This window comes from Hirsutella rhossiliensis, assembly GCF_020360975.1.
Source record: "Hirsutella rhossiliensis strain HR02 chromosome Unknown scaffold00006, whole genome shotgun sequence".
In the NCBI taxonomy this organism is placed as follows: Eukaryota; Fungi; Ascomycota; class Sordariomycetes; order Hypocreales; family Ophiocordycipitaceae; genus Hirsutella; species Hirsutella rhossiliensis.
The window spans coordinates 1,814,730-1,831,944 of NW_025408672.1; the positions used below are offsets into that span (position 1 = coordinate 1,814,730).

The 17,215-nt window shown below is 54.2% G+C and overlaps 8 protein-coding genes across 8 annotated transcripts; 3 read left to right on the forward strand and 5 right to left on the reverse strand.

Annotated features, from left to right (window-relative positions):
- Window positions 1-295: 295 nt before the first annotated feature.
- On the reverse strand, window positions 296-1,687 carry HRG_06415 (nineteen complex-related protein 2 domain-containing protein; the record flags this gene model as incomplete). Its single annotated transcript, XM_044864886.1, has 2 exons — window positions 296-1,611; window positions 1,681-1,687. The coding sequence occupies 2 exons, from the start codon at window positions 1,685-1,687 to the stop codon at window positions 296-298; spliced, it is 1,323 nt and encodes a 440-aa protein (XP_044719826.1).
- Window positions 1,688-1,993: 306 nt separating this feature from the next.
- Window positions 1,994-2,516, forward strand: HRG_06416 (LSM domain-containing protein; the record flags this gene model as incomplete). Its single annotated transcript, XM_044864887.1, has 4 exons — window positions 1,994-2,023; window positions 2,152-2,223; window positions 2,288-2,362; window positions 2,433-2,516. The coding sequence occupies 4 exons, from the start codon at window positions 1,994-1,996 to the stop codon at window positions 2,514-2,516; spliced, it is 261 nt and encodes an 86-aa protein (XP_044719827.1).
- Window positions 2,517-2,660: 144 nt separating this feature from the next.
- Window positions 2,661-3,273, reverse strand: HRG_06417 (rhodanese-like domain-containing protein; the record flags this gene model as incomplete). The annotated part of the gene is made up of 2 exons (XM_044864888.1): window positions 2,661-2,842; window positions 2,967-3,273. The coding sequence occupies 2 exons, from the start codon at window positions 3,271-3,273 to the stop codon at window positions 2,661-2,663; spliced, it is 489 nt and encodes a 162-aa protein (XP_044719828.1).
- Window positions 3,274-4,131: 858 nt separating this feature from the next.
- HRG_06418 (tRNA processing endoribonuclease) lies at window positions 4,132-6,741 on the reverse strand (the record flags this gene model as incomplete). Its single annotated transcript, XM_044864889.1, has 8 exons — window positions 4,132-4,685; window positions 4,734-5,129; window positions 5,190-5,476; window positions 5,536-6,027; window positions 6,076-6,177; window positions 6,223-6,276; window positions 6,395-6,466; window positions 6,602-6,741. The coding sequence occupies 8 exons, from the start codon at window positions 6,739-6,741 to the stop codon at window positions 4,132-4,134; spliced, it is 2,097 nt and encodes a 698-aa protein (XP_044719829.1).
- A 1,088-nt stretch (window positions 6,742-7,829) lies between these two features.
- Window positions 7,830-8,315, reverse strand: HRG_06419 (nucleoside 2-deoxyribosyltransferase like domain-containing protein; the record flags this gene model as incomplete). Its single annotated transcript, XM_044864890.1, has 1 exon — window positions 7,830-8,315. The coding sequence occupies one exon, from the start codon at window positions 8,313-8,315 to the stop codon at window positions 7,830-7,832; it is 486 nt and encodes a 161-aa protein (XP_044719830.1).
- Window positions 8,316-9,992: 1,677 nt separating this feature from the next.
- Window positions 9,993-10,475, reverse strand: HRG_06420 (DDE superfamily endonuclease domain-containing protein; the record flags this gene model as incomplete). The annotated part of the gene is made up of 3 exons (XM_044864891.1): window positions 9,993-10,019; window positions 10,069-10,409; window positions 10,463-10,475. The coding sequence occupies 3 exons, from the start codon at window positions 10,473-10,475 to the stop codon at window positions 9,993-9,995; spliced, it is 381 nt and encodes a 126-aa protein (XP_044719831.1).
- Window positions 10,476-12,256: 1,781 nt separating this feature from the next.
- Window positions 12,257-13,139, forward strand: HRG_06421 (uncharacterized protein; the record flags this gene model as incomplete). The annotated part of the gene is made up of 2 exons (XM_044864892.1): window positions 12,257-12,511; window positions 12,579-13,139. 2 exons carry the CDS (start codon window positions 12,257-12,259, stop codon window positions 13,137-13,139), a joined length of 816 nt encoding a protein of 271 aa, XP_044719832.1.
- Window positions 13,140-15,528: 2,389 nt separating this feature from the next.
- HRG_06422 (AMP-binding enzyme domain-containing protein) lies at window positions 15,529-16,597 on the forward strand (the record flags this gene model as incomplete). Its single annotated transcript, XM_044864893.1, has 2 exons — window positions 15,529-15,745; window positions 15,864-16,597. The coding sequence occupies 2 exons, from the start codon at window positions 15,529-15,531 to the stop codon at window positions 16,595-16,597; spliced, it is 951 nt and encodes a 316-aa protein (XP_044719833.1).
- Window positions 16,598-17,215: the final 618 nt, after the last annotated feature.

Below are 17,215 nucleotides of genomic sequence, written 5' to 3' on the forward strand. Positions count from 1 at the left end.
GAAGAAAGGGCGGGATGAAAATGGAGGCTTTTCCTGTGTAGAAAAGAGTTTCCGAGGCCAAGACTGCTTTTCTAGAACTCACGGTTCCTTTGCTGTTGGTGTTAGCCGCTAGGTAGCTCGTGGTGGGGAAAACAGGTGCAAGCGCCGCCTTCTAGCTCCTTCGATGGGGGTCTTGTCTTGGCCCTCAGTCTCCAACTTTGATTGGCCAGAGCTTCAGCGGCTTTAGCACCAGCAAATAACGACACTCACCCAGGTCCTACACCTAATTACAACACTGCTGTATTGCTCCGATCGTCTATATGCCTTGAGTTTCATCCATCTCGACGTCCTCCGCCTCGCCATCCGCATTTGGCCGCCCAGGCGTTGTTCCCAGGCTTTCCAAGCCCCGTTCGCCCACCAATTCGGCACTTTGTCCATCTCCATTGATCTTGAGACCTTCGCTTTTGCCCTTGCCCATGGCCTCCTGGTATTTCCTCCCCGTCTCATCCAGCAGAGCTTGCACTTGGCCTTCTCTCTTCGCAATATCCTCCTTTTCGCGCCTCAGCTGCTCCACCCTCGCATGCTTGGAATTGATGTCGCTTTCCATCGTCTTGAGAGTGGCCTGCAGCCGGGCTAGGCATTCCGCGAGGCCCGGGAGTGGTGTAATCTTTGGCGGCACTTGCAGAAGCCCTTCGACAGCCTTCTTCTTGGGCTTTTTCAGGCCGTCCATGCCCGCCTTGGTTTGCGCGGCCTCGTAGGCGATTCGCCTCTCGGCATCACTGTCCGATGAAGCGTCTGAGCTGTGTCCCTCGGCGGCAGAGATGAGGTCTGCCATCTGTTGGCGCTCCTGCTTCCGCCGTGATCTTTGCGCCCGCCTCCCCAGCGATAAGCCGCCATCTTCGACAAAGTCGTCGAATCCCTCTCCAAGGTCCTCGTCCTCCGCCAGCAGCCGGGTATCGTCCTTCTTCTTATGCCCAAGATCGTCGTCGTCCTCAACTGAGAGGAAATCCTTTTCCTTGGCCATCCTTGCTCGCCGCTCTTTTTTCGCGCGTATTTCGGCCTCGGATAATATTCGAGTGCCGGACTCCACGGTCGCCGCGGCGGGCGAGTCGACGATGAGGGCGCCCTCGAGTTCTGAGGCGTCCAGTTCCATCTCGTCGGTATCGTCTATGTGCAAGGTCGAGATGTCGCGCGGCGTACTCGGTGTCGAAGATTGTAGTTCATGCAGGTACTCTTTGCTGTATTTTGGCTTCTCGTCGTCGTCTTGGAACAGCCGAGAAGGGAGCCCCCGAAGATACATGCCGCGCTTTGCCGCGCTCTTCTCCGCTGCCCTTTGACCTAATGGCCCCTTCTGTGGGGTGCTGACTTCGTCGGCGTCGGCATCTTCTGAGTCGGCAGCGTCAATGCCAAAGGAGAGCCTTGACCTGGTAGTCTTTTTCTTGTGCTTCAACGAGGCTGACCGGCCAACGCTCGGTCGAATAACCACTGGCGCACCGCCGTCGTCCGCAGCCCCAGCACCGCCATCACCTCCACCAGGTCCACGATCGTCGGTATGATTCAAGCTGTTGCGCAAGCCAGACTGTCGGAAAGGTCTTCGTCCGGACCTCGAGCCAAAGAGCGGTTTGGGGGGTTCTATCGAGTGTCAGTCAGCCTGTCTTGTAGCCATCAACAAAGGTCGCTAGATGAGGTTTGGGCACCTACCATCCATGCTGGAGCTGTGTTTTGACGTTGAAGACACATCTCCCTCCGCTTCATCCTCGTCTGGCACGCTGATTACGCGCGCTCGACGCTTTGATGCAGATGGTATCATCTTGGGGGTGGATTGTTGAACTTCTTTCCGCACCTTGACATTGCTGGGCGGGAAATGCCGACATGACGTGCACTGCCTTATCTTATCGGCACGTGACTTTGATTTTTCCTCGTCTCCAGCCAGCGTCACGCCTCGCGTTCGAGCGACAGCTTCGGGATACCTGTTTGCAGCTCGACACCATTCTCATCACTCTGCCTGCTCATCATGGCGCCTCCCCAACCCGAGCTCAAGAAGGTATGACTCACCTGAATCGCTTACTCTTCTGTATCTCGTTTCGTTCTCTGTTTTCCCAGAGAAGTATCAGCATCGTCAGGCGCTGATCCACTGCGTTACTATCCGGGCGTCGCTAACATTTGCCCCAGTACCTCGACAAGAGACTGTTTGTGCAGTTGAACGGCAGCCGAAAAGTTACCGGAACCCTACGTGGCTACGATGTAAGAAAGATGCAACCGCAATAATGCCCCGGTGCGAAATGGCGGTTGACGCTGACGCCCATAGGTCTTCCTAAACATTGTCCTCGACGACGCCTTGGAAGAATTTGACGGCGGAGACAAGATCAAGCTCGGCATGGTGGTTCGTGCTCCTTTCTCAAGGCGGGAAAATTACCAGTGACAGCGGAAGGCAGGGCTGATTGAGATAACAGGTCATCCGAGGCAACTCGGTCGTGATGCTCGAGGCCATGGAAAGAATCGGCGGTGACGATCGGCAACAGCACCACCATCGATGACGCGCGAATCGACTTGAAGGTGAACGATGGACTACGGGGCTCGGCTTGGCGTTTGGAACTGGATGACGCGGCTTTTGGACCACGCAAATGTTGTTTTTGCTAGATTGGACTGGGACTGTTTCCACCACGGGCTAGGGGCAGCATTCATGAGCCTGACTTGGCCCAGCACTTTTCATCATACCAATCCAGCATTCTGCCGCCATATGCCTCTTGCCAACCCGATATGCCCCCCTTCAAGACTGCGGCAATCATGGTCAATTCGCCCATCTCGTCACAATAATCCTGCATCCAGCCAGCACACCTCGGGCCGCGACCGGTTGAGCTCCCTGCGCCTGATCAGCTTGCGTGACAGAGGGGGGTGCTTCGAGACGGGTGAGTGAGTGGGCACGTGAGCACGTGCGTGTCCGTGTGTGCGTGTGATTGGGAATGCTTGCTGCTTCGGATTCTCACCGCAGTAAAAGATGATGGTCTTGACGCCAGCCTGCTTACAGAGCTGATAGACAACCGGGCGCGTCTGATAAAAGGACTGGGCGGGCAGATTGATGGACGACGCCAGCGTCCCGCCCTCCCAGTCGGTCCTGCGCACGTCGACGAGGAGGAAGCTTCGATGCCGCCGCGCGTCGAGGTTCGACTGGCTCTCGAGCAGCTGCATCACGTCGGCCGGCTCGAGACGGCGGCACGAGGCCTTGGGCTCCGGCAGCGAGGCCCACCACGGCGGCGAGTCCGCCTGCTGCTCAGCACCGGCCGCTGTCGACATCGTTGGCCGGCTCTGGATAGGAGTGGAAGAGGGAGAAAGCAGGCGAGAGAGAAAAGGAGGACCTGCTAGTGGTTTCTGGCAGGCTGGCGCTAAACGGTAGCAAAGGGGTAATCGCGGTGGAAGCTCGCAAGCAAGCCCCTATGCCCTCTCACCCATTGACCCTCAGCCTGCAAAGGGGGGCAAACCAATATATAGCGCGCCCGCGCCCTTCCGCGCAACCCATCGGATCGCCGTCACCGTGCGCCTTGCGTTATGTGTGCAAAGTATGTCCCTCCCGGATGTCGGTGTGTGCTTGCGACTCCAGCCCTGGCTCCAACAGCACAGCACGCGTGCATATCACACAATGGCCACATACAGTTAATAAATCGAGCCGGTACCTCTAGCCATGTATCCCGGCATGCAATCGCGCTACTGTACATGCGACGAGCTACCGGCCCATCTTGCAGGAGGCGGTACCGCCGGAGACTTAATAACGCGCGTTGACGCATGCATGAGGTGTAAGTGAGGTTGACAGGGAGAAAAAGCAACGGTGGCCGGCATCAACCACCTATCAGTTCAGCAAGTCATGAAAAAAAAATGCAGAATAATTCAATTTCGCGCCGATTGCGGCTTCAAGTCGCCGTCAAGACGACAGCAAAGGCCAATTATCGACGTCCGATATTCGCAGAGTCCGGCATAAGGGGTGCCGCTGTGAGCATCGAGTAAAGCACTAGATCGCGCAGCTACCCTGTAAACGACGGGACTTTTTCCGCCATCTCCCAAACACCTCCCGTTCGTCCACCCGCGCACACATGCTCCGTACGTCCAACTATTATTACGCCCGACGCCATCATGCCCCAGTCCAGTCTCCATCTCGCCTCACTGCTCCACCGTTCCCATCGAGTTCATAATGACCGCGCCCCAGTCCAGGTAGCCATCAAACCACACAGTCGGGTCTATGCCGTCGAGCAAGTCGCTTGTCCATGGCGTGCTGCCCAAGAAGTTCTGTATCTGCGTCTGATCTTGGGCCAGACTGCCCGCCTGGACATTCGCCAGGCCACCCATCCCACCATCCCCAACCTGCCGGGGATCCGGGCCTCGCCATGGGCCGAGGCCTGCCGCATTGCTGCCGTCCACATCGCTCGAGCTGTTCTCTCGGTTGGACGCCTCGGCCCCCGCCGAAACCAGCTCTGCCCACCGCTCGAGCTTCACACGCGTGATGCGTATCTTGAGCGCGCTGAAGCTCCAGATGTTGTTGTCCATCTTGCCCGACTCAGCTGACGTTGTCTGGAACGACGAGTTGACCTGTTCCAGCCGGCTGCAGATGGCGGACAGGATTTCAGGTATGTTGACTGTCAGCCCGGGCTGCGTCTGGAGCTGGGATTGCAAGGCGCCGACCGCGGCAGGCAGCCCCGGCTCTGTCTCGGGAACGGCTTGAAACCGCCCGTCGCACCGGCGGTACGTGGGCGATGCTCCGGCACCTGAACCATCTGGCGGTGGCTGGTGATCAGCAGCGTATACAGGCATATTCGAGGTCCCTGCGCCCGCGCCGCCGCACCCCGGCATGGGCGTGCCCCCCTGGTACATGGTCCTGGGCGTCGCCAGCTTGGCCCAGCGGCCGAGCATGGTGAGTCCGTATACGAGCTGCGATGCGATTGCCGCCGGCTGGCGATAGTATGTCGACACCGGGACGGATAGCCAGTTGTCGAACCACGCTCTCAGAGCGGAGCTGGTCCGATAGATCTTGTCGAGAGCGGTCCCGGCGCCGACGGTCCCCACGGTCAGAGATTCCGAAAGTTGGTTAATCAGTTTCATGTCAGCCAAGGGCGGTTCGTATAACCGAAGGGTTGCCGTGTTGATGTATATTTGCATCGTGCCTGGGAGGGTCGGGAGTCAGCGCAGTATTCGGGAGCATCCCACGCTGGGGAGCAACTCACTGTCCATCTTGATTTCTCGTGGGAGATTGTCGTGGATCCTGTCCAGCTCATTCTGCAACGCAAAGATGTATGCTGATTTGGGGGCCGTGGGGATTCCACGAATATCTTCCGACGTTTCGCTCCTTAGATTTTGCTCGTGGATTCGCTCCGTGAGATGCTGGACCTTGACGAGAAACACGAGTATCGTGTCTGTTTCGTACTCTCTGCTCTCCTCGAGGTCTTTGACGCACTCCCTGAGATAGGGGGAATATCGCATCGACTCTATTTTCCCAAATGTTGTTGCCGTGCTGTTTGGTGGCGTTGGCAATTGCAGCAGATCAAATAAGGGGACAACCTGTTCACTTACGTCGATGACACGAACCACACGGCCGCCAGAGCCCTTCTCTCCTCATTGACGCGTCCCGGAGGCTCTACCGGCCTGGGTTCCATGAGACTTGCCTGCTCGCGGAGGACAGGAGGCCGGTTGAGGCCCAGCTCCGCAACGAGACTCATGGCCAACATGATGAGATTGTTCATCTGGGCGTGCATGAAACAGTGATACTGGTACCAACCCAACATGACAATGATGCCCTGCACAAGGTCCAGTGATCGCTCCGAGCGCATGAGAACATGGTCCGAGATATGGGACATCAGGTGGCACATCTGGGCTCGCATGGACCTCAGGCTGCGGAAGGAGGCTACCATGCGGATGGCGGACATGAGGAACGGCCGACTCGAGTGCAGAGAGGCGGCCGAGCACGTGGGCGGGACGATGACAAAGGGATAGACGGGCTGCATCTCATTACGGTAGAGGTCGAGGAGGACGTCGTCCGAGTCTGGCGGAGGAGGAGCATCGCCGCTGCCGGGGCGACAAATGCAGGCCGGGATCGCATGAGAGTTGTAGGACTCTGGAATGGCCCAGGATGCATGCTCGGGCTGGTGAGAGACGGTCGAGCTCGCCGACGGCGTCTCTCGGCGTGACGGCGGAAGGTCGAGCGATGCGCCATTGCTAGGTGGGTGGTGCACGGGTCTGCCGGGGTTGAGCTCGCCCGACGCTTGCAGGAGATTGACGAGTCCATTCAGTCTTTCTTCGATTTGCGCGGTTCGACTGCATCATGGCGGATTAGCCTGAGTGCCTTGCCCTTTCAGCCACTCGATCCGACCTCGCCTGGGCCTCTCCGAGGTCAAGAGGGATGCTCTCCCGACGGCCCGACGGGGAGACTTACGATGGCTTGGATTGCCTCTTCTTGCGCACGCGATGTACCTGATCCGCGCAGTCCTTGAGCAGCCGTTGGCAGCTAGTTAGAGGTTGGGTTAGTCAAGGTTTCATTCTGCGGGAGTCGCGGGTCTCGAGACGTCGTGTACTCTGTTCTTGGCACGACGTCACAGGCCAGGCTTGATGAAACACCGAAAAGGGCCTCAACCTCACTCACCGGTCGCATTTGGCGCCGGGGGCGCTGTCTGATCGGATGCATTTTGCTTTTGCTGAAGCGCAGGCGGCGCAGGCGGCGCCCCATTTGGCCGTCGGCAATTTGTGCGTCCCCGCCGTCCTGCTCTGCATTGTGTCCGACATGGGCCCATCAGCGCCACATGGCGACGCATGCACGCTGTCGCTCAAGGGAGATCAAGTCCGCCGGCCTTTTCTTCGCGGGAGAGAGTCAAGAGGGAGGGAGGGCGCGCGGGCGAGGTTGATCGAGGTCGTGCACGCCTCGACAGCCGAGGACGGAGTTTGCGCAGTCCGACCAGCCGGGAAAGACCGCCGTCGCCTGATTTGTGGCCGCTGCCGCCTCTGATTGGCGCCTGCCGTTGAAAACCGGAGAATTCTGACAAACAAATTTGCCGCCCCGTACGGATACTGTAATTACAGTAGGCCTCAGGCGGACGAGGTCCTGTTCCTAGCGGGGTCTCGTCGCAATAACCGCCAGGGCCACCACCCAGCCCCGAGCCAGTTACGTACCGATTTGATTAGCCTAATGATGGGTATGACTACGTATGAGACGGGGTGGGCCTAACAATACATAACAGGGCTTAACAATAGTAATTACAGCAATATTAAGTCTTTACTTATTACTGGGATGGCTGCTCGTAGCAGAGGTGCGAGAGAGAGACTCGGTTGGCAATACAACACGGTGCTGGAGCTTGAACGCAATAAGGCGGCGTTGGGGGCTCAACCTGGTGACCGGCAGTCGCGCGATTGGGGACGACGATGAGCCACGAATATATATACATAATATACATATATATGCCGGGCTAGACTGCTACTTCGACAAGCTCAAGAAAGGGAAGGTATCAGAGGCTCAGTGATTGAGAAGCACTTGCGGAACATTGAGAGCCCTGGGGGCATCCTTGCTCAGATTGAGACCCTCGCCCCAGCGGAGGAGGCACGAACGTCGGAAACGTGGGCCAGAGTATTGACTCAGCTAGAACGACACTGAAAGATAGAGAATGCCAAGGACACCACCCAATTCGGTCGCTGACGTCCACCATATATACGAATGACCCAACAGCCACGTTGAAAATAAATTCGTACCATGGCTCCAGGCATTCTTATTGCAGCCAGAGTAGCAGCAACAACGAGTCGCTGAAAAATCCAATGTGTTACAATCCGATCCGCTGTCTCCAAGCGCCCGGTCTCGCTCCTTAGAGGCTGGGGTCAGGGAGTCACAAACCAGACGGCAGCCTCCTCACAATCGCCTCTGTCAGCCCATAAACACTGTCCACCATTTCAACCCCAAATTTCTTGCACACAATCTGCACGTTCCCCCTCTTCCAGTATCCCTCAGGACAGACAACGATGGCCTTCCCCGGAATTCGCGCCCAGATCCCAAACTCGAGCAAACTGACGGGCGCCTGGGTAGCCGGGTGGAAGTAAACAACGACAATGTCAGCCTTGTCCTGCTTGTCGAGCTCCCACTCCACCTGCTCGCGGTAAGGAGCAAATTCGATGTCCTCGCGCCAGGAGCTGTCCCAATCAGCGCGGTACGGATTGTATATTGTGACAGGCACGTCGGAGAGGGAGCTGGATAGGGTCTCGCGCCAGTCGCTCGTGTCCACTTTGCCCGTGGTGCCGGCAAGGAAGACGGACTTGACGCCGCGAGGGGTTTCGTGTGAAGGCGCGTAGATGACCTGGTTCCGCGCCTGAGCCATTCTAAAGGACGAAAGGGTATTGTTGAAAGTTGCTTGAAGAAAGAAAGAATGAAAGAGAGGACAGGGACGACGCGCTCGGAACATCAACCAACCAGGAAGGTCGCCGTCCTGATTGTCAGCTGAGGCAGACTTTCCTCCAACTTGAGCAAAGCGGGGGTCCACGGACAGCCTTCAACGTTGTCGTCGGGCGCTAATGATGGCCAGTTGGGTTGGCTCCATTTTGAGCTGCGATTTTAAAGGTAGTCATCATCTCTGGTCCAATGCACGGGACGGGCCGCCGAGGGAAACAAGGCTAATTACTCACTAGAATAGCTAAAACTGCCGGCGGCTAAGGACGGCTTGCGATTCATAAAAATACGGCCACAACAGGGTCGGATCTTTCCGATCCGACATGCGGCACCCCCTCAACCCTCAGCCCTTGTTAGCTACTCCGTACTGTAGGTAGATACGGTACGTTTGCCATATAACTGTTACGTGTACCTTGCCAATTGGCCAAGAGATCTCTACCAGTAGCAGCCTCGGTCGAACATCCCGACATTGCAATTTCTATGATGGCAATGCTCCACTGAACAAGGGCTTGGTGCTAGGGCCCTCATATCCAAGGCCCAAACTACCATCAGGGGCAGTGTCCCACTATCAAAGAGTCAATATGATGTTGAACGGTAGAGCGAAGGACATACAGTGTTTATGCCGCTATCGTACGCATGCTTTAATAGCGCAAGTCCCTTCAAACGTGTTAGCTCATGGGAAAGGCGCTGCAGCGGAGATGCACATATTACCATGCCCCACCCCCCTTTCGGTAACACCCACCTTTCGGTAGCGCAATTGAAAAATTCTCCACCAAAAGTCTACCATTTGAACTACATGAAATATGATCAGAACTTAACATTATAAACACAAAAATTATCATTCCGTAGAGAAATGGACGCTCTTATATGTACCGGCGCTTTTTACCATTCGCCCGGATCTGGTGGTGACTGGAAGGGCTTCAGGTGCCACCTTGACTTCAATCACTGAAGCTGTCTCCACCTCTGAGACCGCCTCCTCCTCTGTGTCAGAATTCAGCACAACGGCTATCTCTTGGCTTTTAATTTGGGAATGGCTTCCTCAGCCACCAAAGCTTCACTGAGAGTCATGAACCGTCTGTTCGGGTTCGGAATTGCTCTCCTCTTCTTGCCTCTCTGCAGCCGGGCCACTTCTTCCTCTAGCTTCGCGATTCTGTTGCTGTGCTCGGCAAGCGTCTGTTCTTGGGCTTCAAAGCCTCTAGCTATCACGGCGTATCGTCTCCGGGTGCCAGGAGTCTTGTTCTTTCCGAAATCGCGAATCTGGCGGCTGTTTCTTGGCGTATCATCAGAACCCAAAATGGCGCGGACTTTGGAGACGTCTCTACAATGTCCGCGTGAATTTCTGGATGCCGCAATGCCTTGGATCGTGAGATCGGCCAATTCCCAGTGACCCTCCAGCCGGACAATATATTCTTTGCCGTCATTCCAACCTCGCGCGCTTTAGCATATGCCCGTATAAAATTGACCTTATGAACAGGCGCAGAATCGGTCAAACAGGTCAATTTCTGAAGTTCTTTCCGGTAAGCTGCCTTGGAGGCATTGAATACACCGTTATCTAACGGCTGGAGGCCATGAGAGCAGTGGGCAGGAAGGTAACAGCAATAAACGTTGTTCAAAAGCATGTGGCCATCCATGCATCCTGGTCTCGGTTAACAGTAATTCCTACAGAGGTGGATAAAGAAACGCACCGTTGCATGACTTCCATGTCCATCTAATATGATCAGTCTAGCATCTGAGGCATCGGCTGGTCGCGTCTGGGGCAAATAGACCCTCTCAAGCCACTCAATAGCGATATGGTTGTCCGTCCATCCGTTGGGCGACGTTATGTAATGCCAGTCGGCTATTTTGCCGAATTCCGTCAAGAACCACTGTTTCTGAAGCTCTTTGCCCTTAAAGATAATGCCAGGGGTAAGGACACGGCCGTCCGCGGTGATAGCTTCAATAAATGAGGTCCAGTTGCGGGACTGTGGCCCTTTCAGAAGGGCCTTCCGTTTTGGGTCTGCACTCCCAACCACAAGACTATCCAAACCTGGCAAAAGAGTCTGGTTAGTAAAAGTAATGAAAGACAAGCCAAATACTCACCAAAGCCAGACATAATACCGCCTTCGTCAACATTCACGGTATTTTCTGGTTTAATCCATCCATACTCCTTTTCCCTGATATCGAAGAACCAGTGAACCGCCCGAGGCGTAAAAGCATTAAATCGGTTAGCTTCCTGACGTCTCCCACGCTTGTTCTTGATGTCCGGATGGCGATTGATGAATTTAGAGACCCAGTTGCGCCCACTGTCCGCTCGTTGTTCAGTTGCTTTATAAGAGCCTCCACACATGCGCGGATCTGACTGTGGGAGGAGCATAGCCGAGAGACTCTTGGCGGAGGATCCAAGAAACCAAGCGAGCTTCCTGAGACTTACTCAAGAGTTGACGAGGCTGGATCTGATCAGCCAGGGCTACCTGGCCTTTGAGTCTGTCGGAAATAGACTGCTGAGGTATGTCATACTTTTGGGCGGCGCGGTACTGCGACAAGCCGTTTTTTGTGACATCAATTATCGCATTAGCCATAATATCCTCCGTATAAATACTCGAGGCCGCTTTAAGGTCATTTTGGTCATGTGGTGGAGGAATAACGAGAAGAATCATCGTCAGGAGGCGGAAGGAGATTAGGGGGTTGGATGGTAATTTCGCGTGCAAGGTACGCACAGGCCGCAGACCCCTGTACAAACATTCAACCATCGAAAAGTAGAATTCAATCAATCCACTATCTACTCCAAGTGACGGCTTGTGAATATCTTCAAAGCTGGCTGGAATCCGTGTAAGTGAAATTGATGGTTTTTGGTGGGGATATTTTCTAATGCGCTACCGAAAGGTGGGTGTTACCGAAAGGGGGGTGGGGCATGGTACTCTTTCTTCGTCTAAAACCCAGGGAAACCATTGAGGGCTGCCAAGATGGAGGCCACCGAGTATGGGATTTGAGACGCGCAATCCGCTGTTGCCCAATCTGCGGTGCTCTACTTTTGTTCGTGATATCGACTGGCGCAGAGAGTCGGGCACCTTTGATAACGCCTTGGCCATTTCAGCGTAATAATCTGAATAGAGAACAAGATTGGCTGCGACGAGGAAAGAGCCCGTGTCCAGTCAGATCCTAGTAGCCCGAGGGTCTTATTGTTCGCATTCGCATGTGCTCCTTATCGTGTGCGCACACTATATGAACCTTTGAGAGGGATTGGCGATCTTTGTGAGGATTTTACTCGGCACAAGCGCTCGGCACAAGCGTTGGCAAAATAGCTGCATCTTGTTGGTTGTAATGCCAAGACCCACGGAGGTTGACGACTTTGCTGGGTAAGTATGCCGTCTGTGTATGCCGTCAACAGACGGCATAATTTGAAAGTGACTAAAACGTCTTCGGCATGCGGTGGAAGGACAAAGCAGGTAGCGGAAACTGCAAACGGCCAAGGGTCACTGTTACTGAGTGTCCAGGCCCATGTTGCTTGAACTATGTCTCTAAGTTGGTAGTGGCTGTTGTACGGAGTAGTACGGGGCTCAAAGGCTCGGGCTAAACGAACAAGCCACATTCCCGACAAAAACAGAGAGAATCACTACGGACCCTTGCTTTCGTCGGAATGTAAAGCTAGCTACGGAGTAAATGGCGGCAGTTCGAAGTTGCGGGTTCGGCGGGGAGCTGTAGTACTCCGTCCCCTATCCTAGACGTCCTATATTGCCGCTTATTAACGAGGATGCATTTGCCATTGTCTCAAACTTGCTGCTATATATACTGGAGACATCTGCGCCCGCTAATTTGGGACTAGGAGGATAGCGAAGTGGTCAGTCTTCAACGGATTACAGAGCTTCGCCGACGCCCTTGCGCTTGGCACGAACAATGACGACTCCTTTGGCAACGGAAACGCGGCTACTGCTGGAAAATATAGTGACAACCTCGCCAAATGGCCAAGTGCAACTTCATGATGACGTGTTCCCCGTCCATCTGGCCGATGGCGCCACTCTCTACCGGGTCATGTTTTCGACGGTACTGCAGTTCAACGATGTGCTCGACGCTGGAAAACTGCAAAACGCTTTCTCCAGGTTGCTTGACATCGGACACTGGAGAAAACTAGGTGGTCGGCTTAAGATGAAGGTAAAGACTCTCGAAAGCAGCGTTTGTCCACGACGGACAAGACGAGGTGCTGAACTGACCCTAACAGGAGAATGGAGATCTCGAGGTTCACGTTCCAACCCGCTTTACTGCTGAACGACCGGCCATGCTATATGCATACGAGAACTTCGAGAGCAATATTGCCGAGCACCCGTTGGCGCCCGAGCTGCCTCAGTCAGCCGACACCCTATCAATCGACTCGGTGGAAGAGGTACAACACTTCATCAGAGGGCCAACGTTTCCAACCACATTCAACGAAATGATAGATCAAGGTGCACCGCAGCTACTGGTCAAAATCACAGCCTTTTTCGATGCCACGCTTTTGGCAATTACCGCGCCACATGTTACTTGGGACGGTTTTGGCTTCTCGAGTTTCTTGCAAGCCCTCCAACTTATTCTAGCTGGGAGGGAGGACGAAGTTCCGCCTATGCTCGGATCGCGACACGACATGCTCGTAGAAATGGCAAGCCGGTATAGCGACAACAAAGTGGACAAGGAAGCTCCGCAAGGGGAGCAACAACAGCAATCCATGCCGCAGGAACCGCGGAGCTACAACAGTCTGTGCAGCAAGAGCCCCCTCGCGAGGAGCCTCTCGCGCCGCGTAGGATGATCATTCGGGAGCAACTCTTCTCGAAACTGCGAGGTCGTCTTGAAAACGAGGATGCCGTTGCCCAGTATTATAGCAATATCGATTTACTTCTGGCATGGGTGATTCGACACGTGGCAAGAGCAGAGCCGACTCCGCGTCAAATGACAACCTTCAACTGCCTGAATGCCCGATATTGTTTCCCACATTTGACCGATAGACAAGGAGTTTACACGCAGAATATGGTTTTCCCAGTCTTCAACGACATACCGGCCCAGACTGCAATAGGCCCTATAGGGCCGATCATTACATCTCAGCTCTGCTGTATTGCTGAGAATTGCGCGCCAGAGCAGGCCGTATACAGTTTGATCAATTTTCTCCAATTCATCAAGAGCAGCGTTGGCTCGCTCGAATTCCTCCCAAGCGACTCGGTCACGATATTTATCAACAACTTGAGTATGGTGGGGGCAGGTTTCGATATTGACTTTAGTTCAGCAATGAAGCAGCAAGGGGACAAGACAAGTTCCGAGGAGCAATTCGCCAGGAACAGCACTATGCTACTACTCCGCTAATGAATGGCCCGGATCACTTCGGTCCATATTCCTCAAGGGGCAGGACCATAGCAGCAATTATCGGATGGAAGCAAACCTTCCAACACGGGCTTGGATTTCCATGCAAGAAGAGTTGAAAGGCATATCACGCATTTGGAAGGATACGAGACGGTGGCTTTTCTGGAGCCAAAAGCTTGATATGTAGCTGGTAATGAAGATTTATTGTCTCCCTGCTCCTACCAAACCTCTGTACATGCAGGCGGTTAATTCACTGGCCTAGAACGCAGGGACTAATGACCTCTCGGCGTGACAAGACTGGACAATCCAGATAATGCCCAAAAAGTTTGCTTCAAGGACACAAAGTATATATAGTCAAATATGTTCTTCTAAAAGCTTAGCTTACTGAACCACGAGTCTAAGTCAAACAGGGCATGTAACGCCCTGTATATCGGGCAGGCCACACACCACACCGACATCACCGCCGAACCCTGACCCCCTAGTAGCTTCAACAACAATAGAAATCCACACCTGTCCAACAAAGCAAGCAGGCAGGCGCGTTTGAGGCCTCTGCAGGCGAGGATTCTCAAGTACAAATAGACCAATCAAGTCCTTCAAGTCCTCAATTCTGATGCCCGCTTGCCCCTATGTGATTTCTGTAAAAACCGCGTTCAAAGTCTCACCCCACTCCATTGAACATGCGTTATTTGACAGGTTATCATTTAGTTTAGTTTATTCAAAAACAAGCCGTGCGCGGCCCTGGAGCAGATACGCCAATCACCTTGAAGCATAGGCCTTGCCAGCCAAGCACATTTCTGCGTTTGAAACTAAGTTGAAAACGCGGTATTTTTGCCGGCTTGCCTGCTATGCCGTTTCCCGCGATGAAGAAGACGTGATAGCGACAGAGTTTCGGCAGATATGTAGGCCCCGTTTCTAGCCCGTGTGAATCATCGAACTGGAACCGGAGATTTGAGGATAGCGGAATAGCCATGTACGTGCTCGGTTATCATAGAAAACGGTGCTTGCCATGGAAAATGATTCCGACGAAAACATGCGAAACTTTACGGCAGTTGCGACGGCATCGTAAATTTTATCACTCTTGATATGCGTCTGATTTGCATGCTCAAAAAGTGTGAAGATGCTGCCAAAGCTAGTCATTAGACAGAACATGGTGCCGGGTCTGTCTACTTTCGCCACAAAATCGAGACCTCTTGTTTGTTTCCGACGCAACTCATTCTATCTTGTTTCTCCAGCCCCACGATCCACATCGTTGGCGACTGGGAATTGATGCCATGTCTCTCGACGCTGTCAACGTCTCTGTGCCATCAGTTGGGCATTATCTCTTGGGCAAAACTGACGTCTTATCTCGGGTTGGAACGGCTGCGTCCGAGTGCACGGCATTGGCAGTCAAGCAGTGTATCCACGATGTCATCAGCCACCAGGCTCGGGCGCGCCCAAACGCGCCGGCTTTGTGTGCATGGGACGGCGAGCTCACGTACGGGGAACTAGACGACCTCTCATCACGCTTGGCAGGCCACATTGCCGGGCTCGGTGTCGGGCCCGAGGTGGTGGTTCCGCTTTGTTTCGAGAAGTCGCTGTGGACTACAGTGGCCATGCTTGGCGTGCTCAAGGCCGGCGGCGCTTTCGTGCTACTCGACCCAGGCTTGCCCGAGAGGCGGCTTGAAAAGCTCTGCCAGCAGATGCACGCCACAATAGCCATAACGTCGACGCAGTGCAAGGGGTGACTATCGGGCTTCACAAAGCACACGGCGGTACTGGACAAGTCGTTCCTGCAACAGTTGGCATCGACATCGACCACGTCATCAGTGTTGGCCAAAGCACAGCCGACCAACGCTGCCTACATCATGTTCACCTCTGGCAGCTCTGGGGAGCCAAAGGGGTGCGTCATCGAACACCGCTCCTACTGCACATCTGCCATGGCCAACGGGCCTGTCATTGGCCTGGACAGGGAGTCTCGCTCTCTACAGTTCAGCTCCTACAGCTTTGCGGGGGCCGTGGTGGAGATGCTCATGACCCTGATGCACGGCGGCTGCGTCTGTGTCGTGGCGGAGGAAGACCGTGGTAGCCATCTCGATAGGGCCGTTCGCCGGCTGGGTGCCAATTGGGCAGCCCGATAATTTATCTATGGCCTTTATTGAATCGCCAGCCTGGAGGGTCGCCCTTGGCCCTTGCGCATTAGGGACACGATTTTATAAGACTGGAGACTTGGGTGTAAAAGCAAGCGACGAGTCGACCGAGATCTTGGGCAGGAGAGATACCCAAGTCAAGCTACGAGGCCAGCGCATCGAGATTGGAGAGATTGAACACCAAGCAAGACAGGCCGCACCCGACATCATCAACGTGGCTGTCGAGATGACTGAACTTCAAGGAAAAGGTCCCGGCTTGATAGGCTTCTTCGTGCCGAGAGCCCGCCCAGATATGGGCGCAACGGACGCGCAAACGAGGACCACGATTCAGACGATCCGGACCAGACTGGAAAAAGTGTTGCCACATTACATGGTCCCGTCTGCCCTGATACCCATACCGAGCCTACCATTAAAGGCATCGGGCAAGGTGGACCGGAGGCGGCTGCGCGAGATGGGGTCGGCTCTATCGGCGCAGCAACCCACGGAACTGCCGGTTGCCGAAGAACTACTGCGGCAGCCAAAGACGACAGACGAGCGCCGCCTGAGAGACTTGTGGGCACAGGTTCTAAAGATTGAGGCCGACGCCATTGGCGTACATGATAGCTTCTTCAGGCTTGGCGGAAACTCCATTGCCGTGATGAAGTTGGTCGCAGCAGCACGCAGGGCCGGGACTACCATTGCCGTAGCCGACGTCTTCCAGAACCCCGTCCTTGAGGCACAAGCCCGAGCACTTACAAGCGTTTGCAAAACTCCAGGGCGTGAAGGGCTGCAGTCACAGGCGTCATAAAGGCTGTGAGGACCAATGTTGTTTATTGCTAAACTAACGACAGGAGAAAGGAACGATCACATTCGAGGGCGATGCTACACATTTCTTGCTTAGTTCTAGATACATAGATAACACGAAACTTGAAAGTAACTGTCTAGGACAGTCCTGTTCCAAAATAAACGGCGGGCCCCTAAGCTTGGTTCCGTAATAAAACGGCCGTCTTGCTTGTCAATAAAAGGGGTAGGCATGCCATAATCGCTTAGTATTTGCTATCTTATAAATATATATAAGGACTATCGAGAAAGGCTCGTAGAGCTTGCATAAATGCCACTAGGCTAGGCCCTTGTTGGTTGGTTGATTGGTCGTAGACCAAACTGTCCCTTATATATGTGTTCAATTGATAAGTCTGTCGCTTGGTCAATTTCGTTATCTATTGTCACACACTGTCGCCCTCAGGGTGTGTCTGGTAACGCGACCACTGCTTTTGCCCATTCGGGCCCAGACTCGTACAGTATGCTATATAAAAAGATAAAAAGGGATGCTTTATCTAGCTGTAGCGTGCCCGTGCCTTGTAAGATATAATACACGGCTAGAGCCCGGGCTAACTATTATTCTGTAGCACCTACTAGCTAGGAGTCA